Source organism: Ranitomeya variabilis, chromosome 2 (genome assembly GCF_051348905.1).
Source record: "Ranitomeya variabilis isolate aRanVar5 chromosome 2, aRanVar5.hap1, whole genome shotgun sequence".
NCBI classification, from domain to species: domain Eukaryota; kingdom Metazoa; phylum Chordata; class Amphibia; order Anura; family Dendrobatidae; genus Ranitomeya; species Ranitomeya variabilis.
This window is the reverse complement of record NC_135233.1, coordinates 226,166,409-226,194,085: the sequence shown is the minus strand read 5'-3', so window position 1 is coordinate 226,194,085 and position 27,677 is coordinate 226,166,409. Positions and strand designations below refer to the sequence as shown.

The following is a 27,677-nucleotide window of genomic DNA, read 5'->3' as shown; positions in this document are numbered from 1 at the left end:
GCCCTCAATCTTAACGTGGATTCTTGGTTGACAGTGACCAAGTAAAAATACGATTACATTTTTTAAAAAACATTTTTGAACTTTAATCAATAAAGCATCGAATGAAGTAGCTTACAGTTTAGTTGCCCCAGGGAGGGATGTCACATATTAAAAACACCAATATGTGTTAATGTGTAACAACCAATTAATGAACAACCTTGAATAGCCTTGTTGAAAAGGCATGTCTGGATTTGGGAAAAGACCATGTCTGTCAATAATGTGTGATTGGAATTTATAATGGTTGTAATACCAGATACAGCCTATGAACAGATATTTTGGGGAAAATCTAGACCTTTTTCCCTTACTACCTCTTTAATTTTCAATCCCAATAATTGGTCATTTAATACGGCTGAGAAGAAGACAATCCCAATAGGTGAGCCATTAGATGCCCGTTAACAATGGACTGCACAATTATAGGAAGTTTTACTCAATGTTGACGCAGAACAAAAGTAGCCCATAAGGAAAATAAGGCAGTAGAAGATCAATCGCTACATCTTCCTTGTTGTCTATTCCAAACTTGCACTGTGGATATTCTTCAGGCTTCAAACTATGTCTAGATCTAGATCTTTTCTGAATTTACCCCAATTCTTGAATAGGTAAAATCTCAATTTTTCGACCATAATTATCAAAGACATTTAGTAACCTTTTGAACCCTTCTGAAGTTATTAACCGTCCATTTTGCCCCAACATAATGTACAACAAATCTAACGGATAGAATGGTGCCATAGCTAACAATCAAAGACATCCTATCAGTATGGTGCAGTTGAGGAAAATTATAACAACATATTTATATATATATATATATATATATATATATATATATATATATATATATATATATATATATATATATATATATATAGGGATCTAGATGCATTTATCTTCCCACCCAGAGCGACCAAAACTGTTTTGAACCCAACTTGTTTCTGTATTGCACAGTATACAAGGAGGCATTGATTGCCTAATAGTCATTCCTAAAGGTCCTCAAAATCCAAAAATTCACAATACTGATGTGGAAACAATGAAAATTCTTCCTATTGATACCGCATGAGTGTTTAGAAGACTCCAAGAATATACAATGGCTTTATTTCTGAAAATCAGTCTTTTTTTTGGCTTGTTCTATATGAGGCTGGTGACTAAAACAATGTACAAAGATGTTTAAAGTGTCTGATGCTTGGGCTTAAGATAGGTAGAGGGCGAACTCAAGAAAATAAAAGAAAAATGCATAAAACATGTATTTCAAATAAGAAAATTCACCACAAGAAAGATTTACAATAAAATTAGGCAAGGTGCATAAAGAATTAAGAACATTGTGGCACCATAAAAATATAGCACCTTGGATGTAGGATCATTTATCCTGGAGAAAATGGGTACAAGGAATTTACCACCATTCCTCTAAAAGCTCAGCACTGTCACACTAACACTGGTAAGCTGATAGTGGCCTACTATGCACCATATTGGTATTTAGTCTACTATCTACCAGCGTAATGCCTCATTCAAATGTCTTTGAAACATGGTCCGTGTATGGATTTGTGATGTATGGACTGACTGCGGGTCTCCAATCCAGAATTCAGTAGCCTCATATATGCCTATGATATATGCCTATGAGGATGTTGCGGTTAGTCAGGAGACCCATGACCAGTCTGTGCATCGTGGTCCATACTCAGACGATTTCATGGATATCTCAATTTGGCCCTTAATTGGGAATCCCAAAGATGTGATGGCTGCTCCAGTTCATGGCCAGAACAGCAATGAGTGAAAGACTTTCAAATGTCTCCTTGAAGAGGTTGTCCAATTAGGACAATTTTTGCCCATATGCCCTTTTAGGACATATAGATTTACAGAAAGTGATTCGAACTTAGGACCCACCTCTGCGTGCCAGAGGAGAGAACTGTCTTGTAAGGAAGTCCAATTAATACATAGACTGCAAAGGAAAATGTATGGCTGGATGCGACTTCCATCCAACCTTGATCGCTGTACCCACTGATCGTAATTCTGACTTCTGTTCTTAAATTTAAAAAATGACAAATTTTGAATAGAGTAGAGAATTCCTTAAAGGGGTTAAACAAGAAGAAACAATATCTGCTTCCTTTAAAGGTAGTCTTATATTTTAGCCTATACCTATTCCCTTGACCTCGTTTCAGGAAGAAAGCAGCCATGTTACTCTAATATTATGCAACCAATTTAATGGCTTTCATAGAACCCTCCCCCCCATTGAGAGGTAGTCGCCATAAAATGTTAAAGCTGAAATATTACAGAATTTACAAAATAATACAGAATGGATTTGTCGACAGTTACTCATATACTACAATACAATGGACTTCAGGTAATAAAACAATTAACCCAACAAGCAAAATATTCACAGAACAGATCAATAAAAAGATTAACTAAACAGTAAGTCAACATTACCCATAGTAATCATTACCCAAGGAATATGGACAAGGACTCTTTCCAGACTCACTTAGTCTGCACATTCCTTCTAAATACTCATTTTTCCATCAGAAGTGCCTCTACAATACGTTCTTAGGATGCCCTGAAATGTCTTGGCACAGTCAGCCCAAATAATATGAGCTGGAAACATTTTATTGGGCAAGTGTTTACGAAAAAAATTGGCGGTTATTTTCATCAATGGTGCCAAGCGCGTCAGCTGTAGGTTACGTGAGAGGTGAAAACGCTTCTGATCTTAATCACTCTTAGCCGTAGTGAATTCGGCAAAACTTTTTCAGTAGGATTTCTTACATCTGGACCTCAAGTCCTCAGAAGTAATAAGATTATATATGGGACTATAGGGAGAGATGTGACTAGTCCGGTGCTTCTCCTGGCCCTGCTCCGCTTGATTGACAGGCTATGTACACACATGGGAGAGAGCTGTCAATCGCTTGGAGCGGAACAGGAAGACGAAAGTCCCGGGCGGCAACGGGCTAGTCTCATCTCTTAATATAGTCCACGACTGGACTATGCTAAAATACCAGTCATTTTGTTCAGAGGGCAGTGAGGTATTTTGAGGTATAAGTAGAGGCTAGCCAAATACAGACCATTTTTTTGTCCAATTGATTTGAAGAGGATCTGTCAGGCCTCTATCCAGGGCAGCATAGTACAGAAGGAGAGATGCTGAACCAGGGAATATAGAGTTTTCTATCATTTAGTACAGTAATCAATCGTCCGGTAATCAATCAGCTATATACAAGCCAATCAGCAGTCGTTAACTGACCTGTTAAACAGTGACAATCCTTCTCTTTGCATATTCTCGGCAGCACATTTCCTGTAAACAGGGGCAGTGTGCTGCAGAAAACAACAATTTTCTATTTTTTTTTCTTGTTTGTACGGTGATAGACAACCTTTTTAGACAGGCAATAATCGGGAAAAATAAAATACTGTACCAAATAATAGAAATATATAGACCGGTATACATTTATTTATTTTTTATATATTTTTTCAACCTCAGCGTTTCCTCCTCCATTTTATTCCACAATGGTCAAGTAGACTACCCCTTTAAGTACTTCATCTATTCGTTCAGTAACAATGGCTGCTACTACTGAGAGGTAGTGACAAGTGTATGAGTGGAATACAATTATATTGATTCACATTTCCAATTCTTGATTATATTTTTATCCGATGACTTTTTTATATAAGACGTTCTGTTATGTATATATTTCCTTCTTTGTTCAAACTTTATTAGACTCTCGGCAACTTTCTTCAAGACACTTGCTAAGGTAAAAAAAAATCAGTGTTCCACTTGGCAACCAATCAGATGCTTTCTTTCATTGGCAAAGTAAGACGTGGTTTCTGATTTGGTTGCACTGATCACCATTATCTATAACAACTAGGGCAGACTTAAAAGAGAATCAGTTGCTCATTTCAACCAGTACTGTAATTTGCATTGGCTGCTGCAGAAACATAGCCTCCATTAAAAAAAATGTAGTCCATGAACATATGAAGGCCGGTGGATGCCTAATAAAAACATATAGGCCTCATTTCTTAGTCTAATGGATAAACAGACCTTGTTGCTCATAGCAACCAATCACAATTCAGCTTTCATTTCTCCAAAGCAGTTTTGGAAATGTAAGCTGAGCTTTGATTGGTCGCCATGGGCAACCGTTAAGGCCTAGTGCATCGTATATAAAAATGAGGCCTATTTGTGACAGGGACTGCTTCACGTACACTGAATAAGGAATCTCCTTTTACATGCTCATGACTGAGAAGTATATCAGAATCACAATTACTGTGAAAAGCCCACAAAAAGTTACCCTAATTCTTCCTCCCTTTTTCACAAAGTCACAAAATATAGCATTTTTTCATATTTCCTTCATAAAAACATTATCTCTATACATGTTTTATCATCATAAAAATAAAAATTACATTTTACCGCACAAAAATATTTATAATAAAATTAGAAATTTGCATTTTTTAAAAAAAAAAGCTATTGAGCATACTAATTCTGCTGCTAAGGATGCTGGGCGGGGAAGCGCGTATCATTCCAGTCTGTTACTCAGTGATATTAGGGAGTAGTTTTGCTTTTGATCAGATTCAATTGGGTAATTCAAGTATTTTTGTGTGAACATTGTTGATTTTGGAGATATCCCTTGTTGCATCGTACCGTACGGTAATGGTAACCTGCTGCATATTTACTAACCGTTAAGAGTGTAAGGGATAATTTAAGTCCTGCCTAATTTTACCCCAAATGCCACAGAAAGACCACTTTTAATGCAAATTAACATAAGCCCGCCATTTTTTGAGAATTGCTGTCAAGGCATGCAACATATATTTTTTTTTTGCGTATGTCAGGTACAATGTATATTTTTGACAATGGGGCATATAGAGAAGAGATGTATATGTGTATTAATGGGATGTATCAAGTGTTCAGTCTATGTTCCCGTGCAGACCTATCTGGTCTGCTTTGGCCCACTCCCTGACTCGTAACATATATATGCACACATATTTAATAGATGTGTGTGTGTCTGTGATATATATATATATATATACACACATTATACAGACACTTATATATATATATTTATTCCAAAGCATTGCATTGGTTGATGCATAGGTTTCACTATGTCTAGAGGCACAAAATGGACGCCGGTCACAGCATTGCATATAGCAGCAGATACCTCCCTTTTCAGGTATAGGACAGTTACTAATACGAGCAGCGATATAGTGTTTGTTCTTTTTTACAAGTCTTGTAATACCGGTGGCATCCTCTGTGGTTACTTGTGCACACATAATGCATGCACAAATATACTGATTTAAAAATAATTAAAAAGAAAGAAAAAGTGCAAATTCAGCATTTGCTGTTGTCTGCGGTGATTTCAGTGAAGTGACCTGGCCACCTCATCCCACTTTCCTTCAGAGGGTACATGCATAGGATATAATTCTGACGTCCTAAGGGGTTAAAGCTATCAGCTTGCCATCTAACTTTGTGTTGATTGCTGGCACCAAGTGGGCACAACAATCCTTCTAAGCACACCAGTATTATTTACATTGGCAAGCAACCCGCCATAGTGCACAATGGATGCCTGTCCTGATATTTGTTTTCACAGATATTTTGGGATGAGTTTTCCTGGTAGTAAAGGAAGACAGGGATTTATTTTGATATCCCAAAAGCATTTGGCACCCCACCCCCTTATAAAAAGTGTAAATCTGGAATTACTCAACTGTATCTGTTCTACATATTCTGCTTTTTGGCATAGATACTGTATTCCTTTTAGATTCTGCAAATATGTCCTAAAACAAATCGATACAGAATGTATAAGTCCAGGTTGGTGAGATTCTCCATCAACAAACAATTTGGGGTACTAGGATTTACCATTATAAGGTGCTTAACTGGAGATCCATCATCCAGCAGAATAGTAGTTTCATGGTCATGAATTGTTAATCTCGTGGATGATTTCCTACCATCTTGTTCACTAAAGGAGGACAACCATTAACAATGTTGGTTAAGGAGATTTCAACAACCTGTCCACTTTTTGACCACCTGATGCTTCCTACTTAAAAACATAAGAAAATCAATTTGTAGCCCAAATGTTTGCTGGCAATTAATGACCGAGATTAGTACGATTGCAGTAACAGAAGTTCATTATGTAAATTTCCAGATTTTTTTTTCTCGAAACAGACCATACTTTAGAGGTAGAAGACCCAACCTATGGTAAATTCTTCACATTTGCTTCACCATTGCCAACAATGGTGTGGGACAATCATTTCACGTCTTGATGATTTAGCATTAGGTGGGGAAGATGTTTGCATTGTGAGTTGGAATTTACTGTACATTTTTGTCATTGATTGAAGATGGAGACTAGGACTGAAGCAAAACCCTCAGAGGATCACAGGTTGTAGACGCTCACTTCACATAACAGTCTCGAAGATGATGACCTTGTTATCCGACACAGGGCTCAAGCTGGTCAAGCTCTTGACATCTGGATCACTTGCCATGTATTCTAAATGATGAGCTCCCCATATGGGTTCAGTTAGATGATGCCAACGCTGTCAATAAATAGCAACAAGGTCATTAGATACATTGGGTAAGCATTCTTCTATTTAAGGATTATCACTACTTTAATAGATGAAAAGAAGAAAATTTTCAGGACAAGGCAATTTTCTATGTTAAATTTAATTCAAAGAGATATGAATGGTTTGACAGGAGTATTTTTGGGGAGATAACTGGCAATTCCAGCTTTGCTACCCTAGGCCTCGCTCACGTGACAATTCGAACAATGATGGAAACCAAGAAAGTATAACTCAATCAATGATAACTGAAGGCAAAAACCACCAAATAAAGTGAAAACAGCAGTTAACTATGAAATCCTGAATATATTTTGGTTCTGGTGAATTTAGAAATTCATCCACAAATTGATATTAACCAAAAAAGTACCTTGTTGTGAAGAGATCACAAATAAATCTTAATTTGAATTCTAAAAACTCAAGTTTTCCCTTTAAAAGGGTTGACCGGTGAAGCTAAGTTATCACTTATAGACAGAATAGGCGAGAACTTATTGATTGGTGGGAGTCCGACCATTGGGACTCCCACTGGTCGGCAGATTAGGGCAATTTTATCCCCTTTAGAATGGAGCAGAAATGTGTTTGCTTGATCTCTGCACCATTCATTCTCTAAAGCCTCATTTTTTTCTGGCAAAGTGAATGGAGCAGTGGTTAGATATCTGACCTGCCGCTCCATTATAAAAGTTCCCTGTCGGGAATAAAAACTCCCCAATTTCTCAATCGGTGCAGGTCCCAGCAGTAATTTTATCAGCCCATGATAATGTGTTTTCACTGGACAACCCCTTTAATATTATTCATAAACAGGTACAGTCCTGTCTTAGACTTGAAAAAAATGTTTGTAAGGGATTAAAATTGTAATCAACTCCAACTGCATCTACTTTGTCCACTTAGGACCAACCCTACTTATTAAAAGGCTCCATTGACAACAAGTTACTCGTAGGGTATGTCTTTCACAACAATCAGATGTGGTCTGTAGAGGAAACCTGACAGTAAGTGTTACATTTCCCTTCATTGCCCCCACAGGGCAAATTAAGAATTACACAATGCTTATTCAAATTATTGGATTAAGTTTTTTAGAGCAAAAGATGCTTTTTGCAATCACTTTTCACTTTAGCCAAGATATAAAAACCCTAAACTGTGGACCCTTCTTCTAATTCTCTTCTAGGACTATATGGAAACAGTTTTTTTTAAAATAGACAAGCTCTTTAAGTGAACCTAATTATCATGTCCAAGATTGGGCCCATCTGAACATCCTCCGTTCTCTTGGTGGATTAGTGAATCCCTGAATGGAACCATCACTAAACAGTTATATCTCATTTTACGTAGAAGTGAGGGCACTTACCTCTTTCAGTGTCCCCTTGGCACGTGTGATTTTGTAAAGGAAGGTCACCGGGACACACAGCATTGATGACAAAGCAAAGCACCAGCCAATTGCTTCACCCCACCATGGGTATGTGTAGATCTTATTGTACGTCAGAGGCTTGTAGTTCACCAAGTTAAAGATAAATATGGCCTGTATAGCAGAAAGTATGTCAGTCACTACAAGTTTTGAACAAAAATTCTTCAAGAAAACCTAGACTGACTTGCAGATTTAGGAAACGTTTCACAACTTTTATAGATTTTTTTTATTGCTCTAGGAGCCAACCCTATATCAAGTTCATGGAAGAAGATGTCACATGAGTTTATGTTTTATGAAAATATTCACGGAAGTCATTAGGCTTGTTCTTCATTCAGGCATCTGGAGGTTGTGATAAGCTTCTTTCTTCAGGATCTGAGCAAGTGGTACAAGGCAGCTGCGTTTGGCGATATCATAGATCAGTTTTCTCCAAATTGTGGCTTTCCAGCTGTATTGAAACTATAAATCCCACCCCGAGCAGGCAGGTAATTAAGGATGTGATCTTACCATGCAGACGAAGGGAGTGATCAGAGACCAGCACCATTTCATCCAAGGGAAAGGACGATATCCAATCATACGGGCAATGTCATCCATGAATCTATCAGCACCTGATGACGTGAAATCAATTAAAAGATCAAAATTAGCAGATTATATTTTTACTAGTATTCTTCTGTGTACCTATTATCAGCACTTATGGTTGTGAGATAATGGAGATCCTGATGAGTGATGGTTCTGATGGTAACTGTGATGATAGTGGCTAGGATGGTGGGAGTGATGGTGGTAGTTGTGGTGTTGGTTGTGATGTTGTTGGTGTCGGTAGTGATTTTGGTTGTGATGGTTGTGATGGAGGTGTGATGTTGGTGATGGTTCCAATGGTGGGTATGATAGTGGTTGTGATGGTAGTGGTTGCAATAGTGGTGGATGTGATAGTGGGTGTGATGGATGTAGCTATGATATTGGTCGACAGGATGGTGGGTATGATTGTGATGGTGAGCATTATAAGGGTGGTTGTGATATTGGTCATCAGAATGATGGTTTTCATGGTGGGTATTATGGTGGTTGTTATGATGATGATGGTGGGTGTTATGGAGGTGGTTGTGATATTTGTCGTCAGGATGGTGGTTTGGATGGTGGTGGTATTGATGGTAGCAATGGTGATGGTAGACCTTATATTTCAGTACATGTATTTTGCCATTTGACTTGGTATACCACCACCATCAACTACATATACCATGTAGACAATCCCACACCTCCAGAATTGTGACATGATAAACTCTCTGCAACCAAATTTCAATAATCAGTACACTGGGAGCCTTAAGGATATCACTTATCCTTTTTTTTCTATATTTCCAGAGACTCCCTTATATTAATTCTTATAATGACTACAAATAAGATGTATGTGCCAGTCAGCAAATAGATCAATCCTTCCTCTGTACAGAAGATATGCAGTAGCAAATGTGACCAATCTGGTATTTTGAAAGCGCTCTAGGAGATGCTTTGCGGCATCTCTGTAGCTCAGCAGATCCCAAGGACAGAGCTATATTAAGACAGAGTTTTTGTGTAGAGGCGCATGCTCTGGATGACAGCCAACAGCCGTTCACGCTCCAGCTCCTGCATCTGCCTCTGAAGTGATTGGAGAACTCTGGGTCGGACTCACTGCAAATAGAATGGGACTTTTAATCTATCTGAAATATAGATCACACATCACAGAGAGATGGGGGCTTAAAATCTTTAGCATGTCCTTTCAGCCCTTGAAACTACTGTAGAAACTTTTGGGTCCCAATACAAAATCTCTAACATGGCCCCATATGCTATTTTATAATGCTGGTGTTTCTAATGTGACAGGTTGCCTGTGGACCACCTTATGTGTTAAGGGGCCATTACACCTAAGATAGCTGTCATTCGTTCAGCCGACAGCTATCTTTGCTGACTCACTCATACACATCCACGTCGGGAAACACTGCACTGTGATTATATGGATATATTATCCCAAGCATAGTCCATGGTAGAAGTGGCTTAAAATCACCAGCAGAAGAAACTATTTCAGATTTATACCCTGGTACCTCAGTTGTTACCACCTATGTGGTCTCTCAAGATGGTTTAACTATAAAGTGGTGTGACCTGAGTCCTAGCGCCACATGAATACATGGATTGACCAGGAGATTGAAGTTTTGTCTTTTCCAAATAACAATGACCGATTGTCATCATCACTCAAGCCCTGGTCCTTCACAACCACATAGATCAACCTGCCCAATAACCAAGATAAGTTGTACCATCATTCAAGCCCATATGATGCTCCATAATTACGTCCAAGGTCCATGAACCTCATGCTATGTCTGTGCCCACTAACTATGACAGAATGTAGTATCATCTTATTTCTGGTGCCCCATAACCACATAGATGAACAAGGAGCTTCCAGGTAAGTCTCTGTCTAATGACCACGATAGGTTTTAGCATCACACGAGCCCTGGAACCCTACAGCCAAATAAATGGACCAAGATATTACAGCTAAGTCTCTACCCAATAGCCACGATTGGTTGTAATATCACACAAGCCCTGGTGCCCTGCAACCACTCGTAGATAGACCAGGATATTCCAGCGATGTCTATGCCCAATAACCATGATAGACTATTACTACAGTATCATACAAGCCCTGTCACCCCAAAACCACATATATAGAATATTCTTGTCTATCTCAAGTCTCTACTCACTGACCATGATTAATTGTAGTATCATATGAGCCCTGGCACCCTAAAACCACATAGAAGCCCCATGAGCTTCCATCTATATGTCTCTGCCTAATGACCATGAGACCATGATTGATTGTAGTATCACACAAGTTCTGGCACCCTACAACCACATAGAAGCCCCATGAGCATCCACCTATGTCTCTGCCCAATGACCATAAGACCATTATTGATTGTAGTATCACACAAGCCCTGGCACCCTGCATCCACATAGAAGCCCCATGAGCTTCCACCTATGCCTCTACCCAATGACCATGAGACCATGATTGATTGTAATATCACACAAGTCCTGGCACTCCTCAACCACATAAATGGACCAGGATATTCCAGCTAAGTCTCTGCCCAATGACCATGAGACTATGATTGATTGTAATATCACACAAGTCCTGGCACTCCAAAACCACATAAATGGACCAGGATATTGCACCAACTCTCTGCCAAATGACCATGATCTTTAAACAGTTGCAGGAAGAAGTAATATATAAATCATATCCATTTTTCAGGTTTCCACTGACTTACCATACACCCAGGCAATGACTACGCACTGCCAAAAAGTCTGCCATAGAAGGGTCATTCCACTCGCAGAATAATAGTCAAACAGTTGAAAAACATACATGCCACCCTGTGAAGACAAACACATATGTAGGATGTTAGGTCATCTATAACCATGATGTTCTACATCTATATGGTTGTATAAGATCAAAATGGCAACCCTGTTGATTTCATCCAGAAACAGTGCCACATCTGTCTGTAGGAAGTGTCTGGTATTGCAGCTTAGCTCCATTTGCTATTGAATCCTAATGTGGGTCCATCCTTCTGTCCCTCAACATCATCTAACACAGAAGAGTTGGGATGCCCCCATATCCATAAGATGATTGGTCTAATCAAAAACTTTGGGCCCAGCTGACTTTTCTCTAATGTGTATGGTCACCTTAAGGCTCAGGTGATATTTTCAGCCGTCCGTAGTAATAATAAGGGCATAAAAGTAATGCAAATAACACAACATGCACAAGCCAGCGTCAGATCATAGCAACCAAAGGGGTTATTGTTCCTAATACTACATTGACTAAGAAACCTGCTCTCATTCCTGGCAGTGAGCATGTTATTTTTTATATACCGTACTTTGCATAAAACAAACTACAAGAAAAGTAGATGTGTACTGCAAGAAAAAAATACAAAACAGTATATAATAATCTACAGAAATAGGAGATAAAATAATGCTGTGCTTATTGCGTGTCATACCTCCGTCAGCATAGAGAGGTCAATAAGGAACATGACCACACAGAAAACGGCCACAGCTACCTCTCGTTGGAAGCGGAAATAATAGCGTGATGGAAGCAGGTCCAAGATGGCAGTAATGAATCCTTCCACGCCTACAAACTGTAATGATAGATAACAATTTCTAAGTGACAGTATATACAGTACGTTGTAGTTCTTTGATCACCCATAACTAGTGTTGAGCGATACCGTCCGATACTTGAAAGTATCGGTGTCGGAAAGTATCGGCCGATACCGGCAAAGTATCGGGTCTGATCCGATACCGATACCCGATACCAATACAAGTCAATGGGACTCAAGTATTGGAAGGTATCCCTGATGGTTCCCAGGGTCTGAAGGAGAGGAAACTCTCCTTCAGGCCCTGGGATCCATATTAATGTGTAAAATAAAGAATTAAAATAAAAAATATTGATATACTCACCTCTCCGACGCAGCCTGGACCTTACCGCTGTGAACCGGCAGCCTTCTTTGCTTAAAATGAGCGCGTTTATGGCCTTCCTTGAAGTCACGGCTTCTGATTGGTCGCGTGCCGCTCACATGAGCGGCACGCGACCAATCAGAAGCCGTGACGTCATGGAAGGCCATAAACGCGCTCATTTTAAGCAAAGAAGGCTGCCGGTTACCAGTGGTGATGTCCAGGGGCCTCCGGACAGGTGAGTATATCAATATTTTTTATTTTAATTCTTTATTTTACACATTAATGTTGTTTCGATACCGATTCCCGATACCACAAAAGTATCGGATCTCGGTATCGGAATTCCGATACCGCAAGTATCGGACGATACCCGATACTTGCGGTATCGGAATGCTCAACATTACCCATAACTGATAGTCATAATATATCTGTATAATATACAAACCATTTCCAAATACCCAAAGGAGGGGGTTCAGAGTTACCCATTCATGATTAATTAATTAGCCTGAATGGATGAATGGATAGCGATTATAGACGATGTCTCTCACTTTGGAGGACCTGAACACATAGACAGTCCATTGATTTAAATACAAATGGAGTAATACTTCATTTCTCCTGTGGAGGTGCTGCAGGGAAATTGAACCCTCGTTATAAGCTTTCCCCAGCTGATCCTTTGAGGTCCCAGGAGTGGGGCACCTTGTGATCAGCTCATCATCGGGAACCCTTCTAGCAAAAGAAAAATATCTGTTTAAGGAGGACCTGTGACTTGCTCAAAAAAGTTAAGTTTAATAATACCTTGTAAAATGTTCTGAGCTCCCCCGATTCTGCAGCTTTGTTCCATTTTGCACTGCTTCTCTCCATTGCAGAGATATTAACAATTATTGCTTTTGAAGCACAATATGTGAAATCTCTGCTTATGGTTAAACGGAGTGTTTCTTCTAAGTCTTCTATGGGGGCATGCGTTTTCACCACTCCCTCTCATATACTGTCAATCACAGAATGGCCACTGATCTAGCAGTCTCAGTCACTCCCGAGCTGTGATGGGCAAGATCTGAGAAGGAGGGGTGAAAGTGCACGCCTCCAGAAAAGACTCAAAAGAAATGCTCAGTTGCATAACAGGCAGAGATTTCACATACTGCTCTCCAAAAGCAATGAATGTGAATATCTCTACAATGGAGAAGCGCAGCACAAAATGGAAAAAAGCGGAAGAACCAGGGGAGTTCAGGAACTTTTGCAAGGTATATAACTCATTTTTTTAGCAGGTGAAGTTACTCTTTAAAGGGTTTACTGATATAGGGACTGCAAAATCTTCTTTGTTGTATGTGTAATGCTATGCTGACATACTCACTGCCTTGTCCGCACAGCATTGTCCCCAGCATGCTCACTGCTTACTTCCTGTATTGAGTCCAGGTAACGCTGAGAGGCATTTAGTAACCAAGCTGACTTGCAAAATGGCTCCCAGCCAATAGCTGGGAGTCATCTTGTTTAAAAGGCACCCTCCCCAATAGGGAGGTGCCAAGCAACACATTCAGTCATTAGGTAGTGTGGTGTTCTACCAGTGAAGTTGTGAGGTTCCCTGGTCCTGGTGTGGCCATAGTCCTGAACCCGAATCCATAGTCCCGGTGTGGACAGTGTCCTGAACCTGAATCCCTGGCGCTGTTGGGGCCAGTGTCCTGAACCTGAATCCCTGGCAATGGTGTGGCCAGTGTCCTGAACCCAAATCCCTGCCAATGGTGTGGCCAGTGTCCTGTACCCAAACCCCTGGTCACAGTGTGGCCAGTGTCCTGTACCTGAATACCTGGTCGCAGTGTAGCCAGTGTCCTGAACCCGAACCCTGGTTCAGGTGTGGCCAGTGTCCTGAACCGGAATCCCTAGTCCTGTTGTGGCCAGTGTACTGAACCAGAATCCCTAGTTCTATTCCGGCCAGTCGTGAACCCGAAGTCCCTGTTCCATTGCCTGTACTGGTATTATGCATCTCTGGACTGCTGCAACCAGTTTTGGAACACTGAAGCCGCATCTGTATCTTGGATCCACTCCGGCGGTACCTGAATCTGTCCTGTCTTTCTGTGTCAGTAGCCGTTCTGCCTGAGGATCCTGAATTTATTACTCTTAACGGAGCCCATGGCCATGTCCATGTCAGTAACCATTCTGCAGAGGATCCAGAACCTATTAGTCTGCACGGAGTCCGAGTCCATATCCATGTCTGCGCACTTGACCCCTGGGGTCAGCAGCTGCAGTATTGGGGACTGCCCAGGAGTGGTATCTGATGGCTACCTGCGGCCAAGCCTGATTCCACCATCATGAGCTCCAGTGAACACCTGGTAGTCGCTTAGCTACGCCCCCAAGGCACAGTGGGTCCACAAACCACATCCACCACCTGCGGCGCAAAAGTTTGCTAGGCCATGGGCCCCGCTGCTCCCCAATCCTCCCTGCGATTGGAGCTGTGTCGGCAGCTAAGCTACCAGCAAGAAAGCCAGGAAAAAAATTTGTTCTATCTGCACCCATTAGATGCCCGATTAGAAGCCCTATCGTCAGCTCAGCCACCCCAAGTTGCCGTTTAGCTACACACCTCCTAGATAAGCCAGGCCCTGTGGTATTCTGTTCTGTGCCGATAACAACCCAGAATAATCTATACTCTGATATCAAGGATATCCTTCTCATGGACGCACATACCAACCCAACCCCCTAATGCCAACTTAACTGCATTGATTTTTAGGTTTCAATGTAGGATTTTACAAATCTACATACAATTGGCCAAGAATTTTTTTTACTGGCATAGCTACACTATTAATGTTGCATGAATAGAAAGATAGTTACCTGGCTGTCCAAGCCAAGGAGAAGCAGCATAAAGAAGAAGAGAGCAGACCAGAGAGGGGCCACTGGCATCAGACTCACCGCCCGGGGATACGCAATAAATGCCAATCCAGGCCCTGAGTATAGAAAACACATTAGACGTAAGGACTGTTAGCTGGAATTAACACTATTATGAAAGGTGTGATAAATCGAGACAAGACTAATTCTTCCATCAATGTAGACAAATAAAGCAGAGAAGCACAGCAGATGTTTCTCTTGGTAGACATGTACGGAGGAGTAAGGAATCCTCGAAAAACAGGTTATCCAGAAAGTACCTACCCGATTCAGCAACTTTGGAAATGTCCACTCCCTGCTCATTTGCCATAAATCCAAGAATGGAGAAGACCACAAAGCCAGCGAAGAAACTGGTCCCACTGTTAATAAGCGCGAGGACAAAGGCATCTCTGAGGAGAAAGTTGGAGCTGGTCAGAACACACTTCACCGCTACAGATGTTTATCTAACTTATGGGATTTGTGAAAGGTTCCTCAACTTTAAATGCAGCAACTTGGTAAAGTTAACACATGAAATTTAAATTGATGGCTGATTCTCAGGTTAGGGCATCAATATGAGATTAGTGGGGGTCTGATACCGGTGAGGGTCAGATGCAAGTGGTCTGTATACTGTCCAGTGGTCGTTCTTGGGTACTTTAGCTCAGTTCCTATTCAATGATTAAGCGCTAAACTGCAATATCCAAGAACCTATTCTAAGGATAGGTCATCAATGTCTTAAAGTGGATTTGTTGTGTTTTTTTTTTTTCAGAAATCAATAGTACACATGAAAATCACAAACTGTGCAATATATCTTATCAGGGAAATTTGCTTTGCTCTTCTCCTACATTGATCTTTCACTTTCAATTCATGTTTAGAAAATTGTATTCAGTGAAACAGATTTTCACATTATTGACATAGGAGATGATAGTTTGTGCTCATAAAGTTATATGGAGAGGGAGGGAGGTACTATTGGGAGACACATTCTGCTGCAAGTGCTCCCGAAACAACAGTTCCACTATCTCAGTAATGTGAATACGTAGTTTACAAAATGAAATATCAACCCAGCAGGAGAAAGAAGCAGCTTTCTCTAATAATATATATCACAAAGTGTCTTATTTTCACCTGTACTATTGAGTTATATATATAAAAAATAAAATATGATGACAGTTACTCTTTAAGCCTCGAAAACCCATTTAAGCCCTAACTGAACTCTATGTGATTTAGTGTTGGAGATGAACCCAATAGCTCCAAAGAAGCCTGTAGAGACTTGGGTCCAAGAGCATGATGACCCATTCCTCATGGGTATTGAACCTGCATAGAGTTCTCCTCTATATATACACACCATAAAAATCAAGAAGGACAGGCCAGATGGGATCACCTCTTTTATGTTAGGCCGGGTTCACATTGCGTTAATGGCAATGTGCTGATGGCATCTGCAGCGCCCCAGAGTCCTGGTCGTTGCAGTACTGTGGCTCCGCCGCTAAGGGGAGCTATGGCACGTCTGATGGCACTGAAGGAGTTCATCTGATCAGGTATCACAGACACCAATACATTTCATAGTCGGGCCTCCGGGGGGAGCTAAGGGTTCTATTCACTAGGCCACTCCCCACCATAGTGGGTAAACTGGGGGTCAGGCAGGAAGTTAGAGGAGAAAGCTGACTGGGTTGGAACCAGGCAACACCTTGTGGCAGAGGGTGTTGTGGGGGAAGATACAGTAGGGTCTCTGTCAGGGGTGGGATCCTGACAGAGGCTTGGCAACTTGAGCGAACGTAACGGGACCGTGCCTGCTCAGGATAGCGGCGGTGCCCAAGAAAGGATCAGAAGCGAGATAGATTGTGCTGAGTGAGAAACGAGATCAAAGCAATAAGGAGAATACCAGTAGGAGTCGTGCTGTAAGACCGAGGCAACATCCTACTGAGGCGCACAACCGGTGGCCGGAACGCCGAGAGAGTATTATAATATTCAGCTTCAAGCAATACTCTAAACAGCGGCAGGACAGTCAGTCTAAGGCGGGCTGTCTCACTTAAATCACCTATGCAGTCTTGGGGGGCAACTTGTGGAGAGGGGCGACTCTAGGGTCCCGGAAGAGCTCCGAGCCTACCCGTCAAACGGGTGCCGTCCCAACCAGAACATCAGGGAGGGACGGAGGATTAGCAGAACATCATCTAATCGAGTTCTGAGGGAACTTAAGAAACAGACACAACAGTTGTGGGGACTTTCTGTAAGCACAGCAGGGAAGGACCGCAACACCTAGCGCTAGAGGGAAGGCACAGATTTCCACCTGTGAAGAGAACTCTGGAGGTGCCATTGGACCGGCCGGACTTGCGCAGCCTGGTGAACCGTATTCTGGACTGAGGACCCAGAGATCTTCAGTAAAGAGGTAAAGAGACTGCAACCTGGTGTCCTCGTTATTTACTGCACCGCACCACTACGGCATCTGCACCACCATCACCATCCACATCTATCCACATCTTTGACTGTGCGCCCCTCGGCAGGGTCACGGACCGGGGCCTAGCCACCGTGACAACCCCAGAGCAGAGACTCAGAGGCCCGGTACCGGGTACCCCTCGGCCCTGCGGCAGTGGGGGGCGCTACAACTTGGCGTCACGAACAGGATCTACTTAAGCCTGAAGAATCAGGTCATGTGTGCCTTGGAACTGTGATTTACTGTACTTTATTGGAAGGGCTGTGTATTGCCGCTTGCCGCCAGAAGTTCCCGCCAAAACCGCCGCCATTGCTGCGCCAAAGAAGAAGGAGGGCGTGCCATGGGAGGAGCCTATCAAAGTGGCGCCAGAAACGGCGACCGCCCCCTGCGCCTCTTGCTGCAAAGCGATGACCTGCCTCAAAGCAGAGGACAGCCCACTGACTTCAACGGCGGGAACGAGGTGAAGGAGGAGCTCGACCCTGGAGAAATGGCGGAGCCAGATGCATGCATTGCCACCGAATGTCGGACCGCGATGATGATCAGCGAGTGCCCGGGCATGGAAGGAGCGGTTCCGACTTGCCCTCGCCCGCCAATAGCGGACCAGTGCCCACCGCCGCGGAAGGATCTGAACTCCTTGGAGCCGGCGGCGGAGGGGCCGAATCTACCTATCCCAACCTTGGAACTAGCGGAGGAGGAGCCATGGAGAGCGGAGCTGCATCCAGAGGCTGCCGAAGAGGAACCGCGGTCTGGGCTGCAGCCGATTCCAGTGTCCTTGTCAACGGAACAGATCGACATCGGTGGAATCACATCAGGCGCAGGTATGGACGGCACCCCTACTCCCCCGGCCGATTCTGCTCCCCCGACCGATCCGGCTCCCCTGACCGATCCCGCTCCTGTGACCGCTCCTCACCCCAGCAATAATCGTTTCTTCTCGGTGTAGCGGGTGATCCTCACCTCTAACACGATGGGGAAGCTAGTGCCTCCGCTACCAACCAAGATGGGAGAACCCATAGATGTGGGCCCAGACGGGGTGATCCTCCGGTGGGAAACCCCCTGGACCGGGCCGGATGGAGCCCGGGAGGACGGCCTCACCCTTGCCATGCTCACTTGGGAGCAATATAAGCAATGTCTAATCCACCACTGGAAGGATCGAGACGAGGCCGAACAACATGATACACAACGTAGAAAGTCTGCGCACGGCAGGAAAGACGTGGTAAAGCGGGGAACTGTGCTGGCCTACCACCCGAAGAGGGGATGGGGCTCCATACAGGAACCGGGACTACCAACTGACGTCTTTGTTACTAGTTACAACGTGAAAACTCCCTGCTGCAGCCGAGATGGGGATCCCTTGCGAAAGGGGGATCAGGTGACCTACACCCGCCACCGGAACGCACAAGGGTGGTGCGCTCGGAACGTCCGACGGTGTGAGCCTGAGGGAGCATCACCTGTTGCCCCGATCATGACTGAGCCTGATTTGCCAGATCTTGTTACTATCACCACCGTACGCCTTGTTGCGGCCACTGAACTTGCAAGCAGGATTAGCCTTCAAATCCAGACACCGGCTGATCTGATGGCATCTGAGAGACCAACTACCAGTACAGGTGCTGCATCGGCCGAAAAACAAAGGCCACCCCCAGACTTGGAAGGATAAACCTCGATACCATGAGTATGTATATAGTTACTGTTTTCCTGTTTTGCTGCTAAACCCGTTCAGGGTAAACTCTTAAAGGGATCCCTTTGTTGACCCGGGATCCCTATTGTTTTGTTTATTTTTTCTGAGTTTTTTTATACAAAGTTTCCAGAACTGCCGCAATCATGAACAGTGCATGATACAAACTTTTTGTAAATAGTTTGCACCTTATTAAAGGTGCTCCCTACTGGTTTTACTTAAAAAAGGACTCTTTGTGAAGATACCACACTGGAACCTTTGCTGAGTACAGACTGGTAGCTTGAGAAGATATGCTACCTCATAGAGACTTGGTCCCCTCTTAAAGGGGATGTTCATTTGTTGCACTTAAGAGAGTAATATTGCTTTAAGACTGAGAGATAGCAATAATGTTTTGATAAAGAGAAAGTGATGATAATGTTTGCGAGAAAAAGTTATATGTATCCAACTAGTTAATTGTAAAGAAATGCTGATGATGTTCCCTGAAAGAAAGAGAAAGCTAGAAGAAGGACGCAGTGGGCCCGTAGGGGTAGACGTAGTGTCCAGCGTGCATGTTAGTGAGAAAGATAATGAGAAGGTTTAACGTTCTATAGAAAATGTTTGATAATGTTGATAGACAACGAGGACAGAAGGTAAACCCTGAGTCCTCATAGGAGTCATGTAGAGATGGCTCGGTGCTCTTAAACTGAAAGTAATGTTATGTTCTATACTGTGTATAGTAGTTGAAAGACAGAAGGCTCGGGCTGAAAGGAGCGGTCCTGTGAGAAAGGAGAGGCAGTAGGTCTGGTGCCGATAGGACAGGCGGTCCTGCAGATTTAAAGAAGGAGAATGTAAAAGTTAAATTGCCTTATAATGTGATTATAAGAAGGTCTTTAGTGGATTCAGAGTGTACATCCTTAAGGACAATGTTAACTTATTATTCAAAAGTTTGCACTAAGTAGAATACCCGGTTGGGTAACAGGAGTTATTTATAGCCTGTAATTTATAATGTTAACTATGTTTGTAACGTTCAAGCGTCCTCACCTCCCATAAAGGGAAGCTCTGTTCAAGCTTACTTATTGTTATTGCACTCAACAAAACTGTATGTCTTTTTGCTAACTTGTATATTGTTGTTTTCTTCCCAGTCCCGGAGTACTGTGTTTAACCAGGGGGGAGTGCAGCGCCCCAGAGTCCTGGTCGTTGCAGTACTGTGGCTCCGCCGCTAAGGGGAGCTATGGCACGTCTGATGGCACTGAAGGAGTTCATCTGATCAGGTATCACAGACACCAATACATTTCATAGTCGGGCCTCCGGGGGGAGCTAAGGGTTCTATTCACTAGGCCACTCCCCACCATAGTGGGTAAACTGGGGGTCAGGCAGGAAGTTAGAGGAGAAAGCTGACTGGGTTGGAACCAGGCAACACCTTGTGGCAGAGGGTGTTGTGGGGGAAGATACAGTAGGGTCTCTGTCAGGGGTGGGATCCTGACAGAGGCTTGGCAACTTGAGCGAACGTAACGGGACCGTGCCTGCTCAGGATAGCGGCGGTGCCCAAGAAAGGATCAGAAGCGAGATAGATTGTGCTGAGTGAGAAACGAGATCAAAGCAATAAGGAGAATACCAGTAGGAGTCGTGCTGTAAGACCGAGGCAACATCCTACTGAGGCGCACAACCGGTGGCCGGAACGCCGAGAGAGTATTATAATATTCAGCTTCAAGCAATACTCTAAACAGCGGCAGGACAGTCAGTCTAAGGCGGGCTGTCTCACTTAAATCACCTATGCAGTCTTGGGGGGCAACTTGTGGAGAGGGGCGACTCTAGGGTCCCGGAAGAGCTCCGAGCCTACCCGTCAAACGGGTGCCGTCCCAACCAGAACCTCAGGGAGGGACGGAGGATTAGCAGAACATCATCTAATCGAGTTCTGAGGGAACTTAAGAAACAGACACAACAGTTGTGGGGACTTTCTGTAAGCACAGCAGGGAAGGACCGCAACACCTAGCGCTAGAGGGAAGGCACAGATTTCCACCTGTGAAGAGAACTCTGGAGGTGCCATTGGACCGGCCGGACTTGCGCAGCCTGGTGAACCGTATTCTGGACTGAGGACCCAGAGATCTTCAGTAAAGAGGTAAAGAGACTGCAACCTGGTGTCCTCGTTATTTACTGCACCGCACCACTACGGCATCTGCACCACCATCACCATCCACATCTATCCACATCTTTGACTGTGCGCCCCTCGGCAGGGTCACGGACCGGGGCCTAGCCACCGTGACAACCCCAGAGCAGAGACTCAGAGGCCCGATACCGGGTACCCCTCAGCCCTGCGGCAGTGGGGGGCGCTACACATCCGTTACATAGCGGCACTAATGCTATGTAACTGATGTGTTAGCGAACCCATTGACTGCAATTGTGTAGTGCATCGCTAACGCATGTCATAATCGGCATGCGTTAGCGATGTGCCGTCGTTCTGTGACGGACCCTCGGACGCGGTCTGCAGCGTTTCGGGGTCCATCACCGCTAGCGCAGATGGAGCATCTGCACTAGCGCGATCGCATAACGCGATCGTTCACGCCACTTGCGTTAACGCATGCGTTGAACGGACTGCCCTAACGCAATATGAACCTGGCCTAAGTCTTTGACTGTACTCCATGGAGGAGGTCTTAAAACATAGAAATTAAGAGATTGGTGAATTCTCAAAATGGCTACTTCCATTTAATCCAAGAACATCTTTTTAAAAGTCTGTTGCATGCGTTAGTTGCTTTTTGGCAGAGGTTGGGAAGGTATAGGGGTCTTCGTTCAGACTGACATCATCCCTTGTAATAGATCTGAGATCAGTTGTTGCACTAAGAATTTCTTCATGAATAAGGGGGAGGACCACAGGAATCAGGCTCACCCCACGTGGTCGGTGGCAGCCGTGTCGGCCCATCCACCCATATTACACACTGCAGCTGTCATGCCATTCTGCCCCCGGGGGTTTCTCCTTTCAGCAGCTGTTTTTGTACAGCCATCAATCTCATTATATAACCCTGCTGTCAGACGTCTGCTCCTGTTTCCTTAAAGTGACCCATCATATTGTGGCAAAAGTTCCCGATATTGCATTAACTAAGAGCGTGCTCATCTGCCATGTGTTGGGGCTCAATTTTACAATTTTGTAATCGATCTTAGAATGACGGAGGAAATGGCTACTAAGAGTTCCTTAGACTTTGGAGGATATGCAATACTATTTGAATAATGGTGATTAAAAAAAATGTCCACCTTTTGCAGACTTTTTTTTAACTTAAGTGCCAGTTTGGGGCACTAACAATCATTTTTGCATTTGTGTTTCATTAAAAATGTGGCGCTGTTTGGCTTTTACAGGCTCTTTGTTCGTGGCACAGTCAACTTTGATGTGGTCTGGTCATAAATCAGACATAAGAGTAACAAATTCTCCCAAAAGACCGTCAGAATGAGCTCACTGACAGATTCTCAGTTGAGTGATTCTGTAGCCAGTAATAGACAGTGCAACACAGATGTGCAGTTTATGGAAAGGCTGATGGCTATTTCCCCGGATGCCTGGAAGAGTAGATGCGTGTTTGTCACAAATGCCTTTCACTTGGCAGGGGACAGGATGAACCCTTTGCCCCTGTGAGTTCCTTTCATTCAGTACTCCATGTGCTGATACTCTACCCCCACAGTATACAGAAAGTGAATGCTGCCCGCTAAATGCATGAATTACGGAGGTGGAAAAATATAATCCCGGCCATAAACACAACCAGTGCCCTTTACGGAAAGCAAAACAGGGGGACTGGACGTGTTTGCATGCACGCTATACTTTCTTACTTGTAGCAGTCATTGTTGAAGCGATTATAGCTGCCCAGTGCAGTAAGAGCTCCCAGTCCTATGGCATAAGAGAAGAAGATCTGTGTCCCGGCATCAATCCAAACCTGTGCACAATGAGAAAAATTACACATTACTTGTATGTTCCTGCATACATTAGCAGGAACCTGCTCACAGCACGTACTTAGTGTCACTAACCTGTGTACTATTAGCAATCCATCAGTCCATTCCACCAATCCAGTAGTGAATCCCTTTTCCCACAAGCATGAGTATGGTATTTTAAGAAGTTATGTATTCTTTTATTTCTATTTATTAATACATTTAAAATGCAACTATTTTGTTACCCTAAACCTAGCACCTACGCTAGCCCTATCCCTTGCTCTTACCTTAGCCTTAGCACCAACCCTAGCTCTAACCTTAGCTCTAGTACCGATCCTAGCCCTAACCCTAGCTCTAACCTTAGCCCTAACATTAACTCTAGCCCTAACCTTAGCTCTAACCTTAGCTCTAGTCCTAATCCTAGCTATAGTCTTAGCCCTGGCACAAATCATAGCCCTAACCCTAGGTCTAACCTTAGTCCTAGCACAAAGCCTAGCCCTAAACCTAACCTTAGCCCTAGGCTAAACCTTTGCCCTAGCATCAACCCTAGCCGTAAGCATAGCAATAACTTTTGCCCTAAAACCAACCCTACCCCTCATCCTAACCTTTGCTCAAGAACCAACCCTAGCCCTCATCTTAACCTATGCTCAAGAGCCAACCCTAGCCCTTATCTTAACCCATGCTCAAGAGCCAACCCTAGCCCTCATCCTAACCTTTGCTCAAGAACCAACCCTAGACCTCATCCTAACCTTTGCTCAAGAACCAACCTTAGCCCTCATCCAACCTTTGCTCAAGAACCAACCCTAGCCCTCATCTTAACCTATGCTCAAGAGCCAACCCTAGCCCTCATCCTAACCTTTTCTCAAGAACCAACCCTAGCCCTTATCCTAACCTTTGCTCAAGAACCAACCCTAGCCCTCATCCTAACCTTTGCTCAAGAACCAACCCTAGCCCTCATCTTAACCTATGCTCAAGAGCCAACCCTAGCCTTCATCTTAACCTATGCTCAAGAGCCAACCCTAGCCCTCATCCTAACCTTTTCTCAAGAACCAACCCTAGCCCTTATCCTAACCTTTGCTCAAGAACCAACCCTAGCCCTCATCCTAACCTTTGCTCAAGAACCAACCCTAGCCCTCATCTTAACCTATGCTCAAGAGCCAACCCTAGCCCTCATCCTAACCTTTGCTCAAGAACCAACCCTAGCCGTCACCCTAACCTTTGCCAAAGAACCAACCCTAGCCCTTACCCTATTATTTGCCCCAGAATCCCTAGCTCTTACCCTAATATTTGTCCCAGAAACAACCCTAGCTCTAACTCTAGTTTGTAAAAATATAAAAGTTATTATGATGTTAGTGTTTTTATCTTTCACAGGTAAAACTTAAAAAAAATGAAAATAAGGACAGTTATCACAGCAGATCTCTGTCTCTTTACTGAGTAAATTACAAGTGAGAGTCACACCAAGAAGAAGCAGTACTTCCAGTACTGCTGAATTATTTGATATAAAATTTTGTACCACCGTAGAATTTGGTGCCCAGAGTCACCGTTCCTTTACCCAACACTACCCCATGCTATGCCAGTGTATTCAATTCAGTTGTCAAGGCATGATGGGGTTGTAGTTTTGGAGGAACAACATTGGGGAATCCCGATTACAACTATATTTTTTAACTTGCTATAGGAGATGCCCTTTAATCTGCAGATCTTGTAATGACTGATCTTCATGTATAGACCCACATACAGGTGCTTCTTACAAAATTAGAATATCATCAAAAATGTAATTTATTTCAGTTCTTCAATATAAAAAGTGAAACTCATATATTATATAAAGTCATTACAAACAGAGTGATCTATTTCAAGTGTTTATTTCTGTTAATGTTGATGATTATGGCTTACGGCCAATGAAAACCCCCATTATCTCAGTAAATTAGAGTAATCTATATATATAATTGTCTAAGGGGTACTTCTGTCTGTCTGTCTGCAACTTCCGTCACGGAAATCCCGCGTCGCTGATTGGTCTCGCCAGCTGCCTGTCCTGGCTGCCGCGACCAATCAGCGATGGGCACAGTCCGGCCAAGAATTAGTCCCTCCCTACTCCTGTCCAGTCAGTGCCCGCTCCATACTCCCCTCCACTCAGCGCTCACACAGGGTTAATGACAGCGTTAACAGACAGCGTTATGCCGTGGGTAACACACTCCGTTAACGCTGCTATTAACCCTGTGTGACCAACTTTTTACTATTGATGCTGACTATGCAGCATCAATAGTAAAAAGATCTAATGTTAAAAATAATAAAAAAACAAAAAAACTGCTATTCTCACGTTCCATCGTCCGCCAAGGCGCGTGTGGCTGCCGCCAGCTTCTGTTCCCAGAGATGCATTGCGAAATTACCCAGAAGACTTAGCGGTCTCGCAAGACCACTAAGTCATCTGGGTAATTTCGCAATGCATCGCTGGGAGCGGAAGCTGGCGGCAGCCGCACGCGCATCGACACAGCTTTGCTGGACGCCGGCGGTTGAGTATAGAACTATTTTTTTTTTTTTTAACAGGGATATGGTGCCCACACTGCTATATACTACGTGGGCTGTGTTATATACTGCACAGGCTGTGCTATATACTACGTGGGCTGTGTTATATACTGCGTGGCCTGTGTTATATACTGCGTGGGCTGTGCTATATATTACGTGGCCACTGTTATATACTGCGTGGGCTGTGCTATATACTATGTGGGCTGTGTTATATACTGCGTGGCCTGTGCTATATACTGCGTGGCCACTGTTATATACTGCGTGGGCTGTGCTATATACTACGTGGGCTGTGTTATATACTGCGTGGGCTGTGCTATATATTACGTGGCCACTGTTATATACTGCATGGGCTGTGCTATATACTATGTGGGCTGTGTTATATACTGCGTGGCCTGTGTTATATACTGCGTGGGCTGTGCTATATACTGCGTGGCCACTGTTATATACTGCGTGGGCTGTGCTATATACTACATGGGCTTTGTATATACTGCGTGGGCTGTGTTATATACTGCATGGGCTGTGCTATATACTACGTGGCCACTGTTATATACTGCGTGGGCTGTGCTATATACTATATGGGCTGTGTTATATACTGCGTGGCCTGTGTTATGTACTGCGTGGGCTGTGCTATATATTATGTGGCCACTGTTATATACTGCGTGGGCTGTGCTATATACTACGTGGGCTGTGCTATATACTACGTGGGCTGTGTTATATACTGCGTGGGCTGTGCTATATATTACGTGGACACTGTTATATACTGCGTGGGCTGTGCTATATACTACGTGGGCTGTGTTATATACTGCATGGGCTGAGCTATATACTACGTGGGCTGTGTTATATACTGCATGGCCTGTGTTATATACTGCGTGGGCTGTGCAATATATTACGTGGCCACTGTTATATACTGCGTGGGCTGTGCTATATACTACGTGGGCTGTGTTATATACTGCTTGGCCTGTGTTTTATACTGCGTGGGCTGAGCTATATACTACGTGGCCACTGTTATATACTGCGTGGGCTGTGCTATATACTACTTAGGCTGTGTTATATACTGCGTGGCCTGTGTTATATACTGCGTGGGCTGTGCTATATATTACGTGGCCACTGTTATATACTGTGTGGGCAGTGTTATATACTGCGTGGGCTGTGCTATATTCTACGTGAGCAGTGTTATATACTACGTGGCTGCTATATACTACGTGGGCAATACTACATGGGCAATGTTATATACTGCGTGGGCTGTGTTATATACTGTTTGGTACGTGGCCTGTGCTATATACTATGTGGCTGCTATATACATACAGACATACATACATATTCTAGAATACCCGATGCGTTAGAATCGGGCCACCATCTAGTTAACAAATAACACCTGCAAAGGCTTCCTAAGCTTTTTAAAAGGTCCTTTAGTCTGCTTCAGTAGGCTCCACAATCATGGGGAAGACTGCTGACTTGACAGATGTCTAGAAGGCAGTCAGTGACACACTCCACAAGGAGGATAAAGCCGGGTGACACTTGCGAGTGCAATGCGAGAAACTCGCGCATCAATACCCGGAAGTGGGACCGGAGCATGCGGCTGCATGTATTTCTACGCTCCAGTCTGAACCGCCAGCTACAAGTGTCGCATTCCTTGTGTCAAGCCAATCATGACCAATAGACAACGCCAGAAGCAGAAGCGTCTTACCTGGGCCAAGAAGAAAAAGAACTGGACTGTTGCTCAGTGATCCAAGGTGTTGTTTTGAGATGAAAGTAATTTTTGCATTTAATTTGGAAATCAAGGTCCCAGTGATGGTTTGGGGAGCCATGTAATCTGCTGCTGTAGGTCCACTGTGTTTTATCAAGTCCAAAGTCAGCACCACCGTCTACCAGGGAATTTTAGAGCACTTCATGCTTGCCTCTGCTGACAAGCTTTTTGGAGATGGAAATTTCATTCTCCAGCAGGACTTGGCACCTGTCCACAC

At 43.6% G+C, this 27,677-nt stretch overlaps 1 protein-coding gene across 1 annotated transcript in view; it reads right to left on the bottom strand.

Annotated features, from left to right (window-relative positions):
* Positions 1 to 4,813: 4,813 nt before the first annotated feature.
* SLC6A8 (solute carrier family 6 member 8) overlaps positions 4,814 to 27,677 on the bottom strand; it is a 77,419-nt gene continuing 54,555 nt past the window's right edge. The window contains exons 6-13 of the mRNA XM_077283800.1: positions 23,098 to 23,201; positions 15,503 to 15,627; positions 15,188 to 15,300; positions 11,920 to 12,057; positions 11,197 to 11,299; positions 8,438 to 8,538; positions 7,877 to 8,047; positions 4,814 to 6,519 (exon numbers count right to left, since the gene is read on the bottom strand). Coding sequence (XP_077139915.1) covers positions 6,382 to 6,519; positions 7,877 to 8,047; positions 8,438 to 8,538; positions 11,197 to 11,299; positions 11,920 to 12,057; positions 15,188 to 15,300; positions 15,503 to 15,627; positions 23,098 to 23,201 — 993 coding nt within the window. The 3' untranslated portion in view covers positions 4,814 to 6,381. The remainder of the gene's footprint in view (positions 6,520 to 7,876; positions 8,048 to 8,437; positions 8,539 to 11,196; positions 11,300 to 11,919; positions 12,058 to 15,187; positions 15,301 to 15,502; positions 15,628 to 23,097; positions 23,202 to 27,677) is intronic.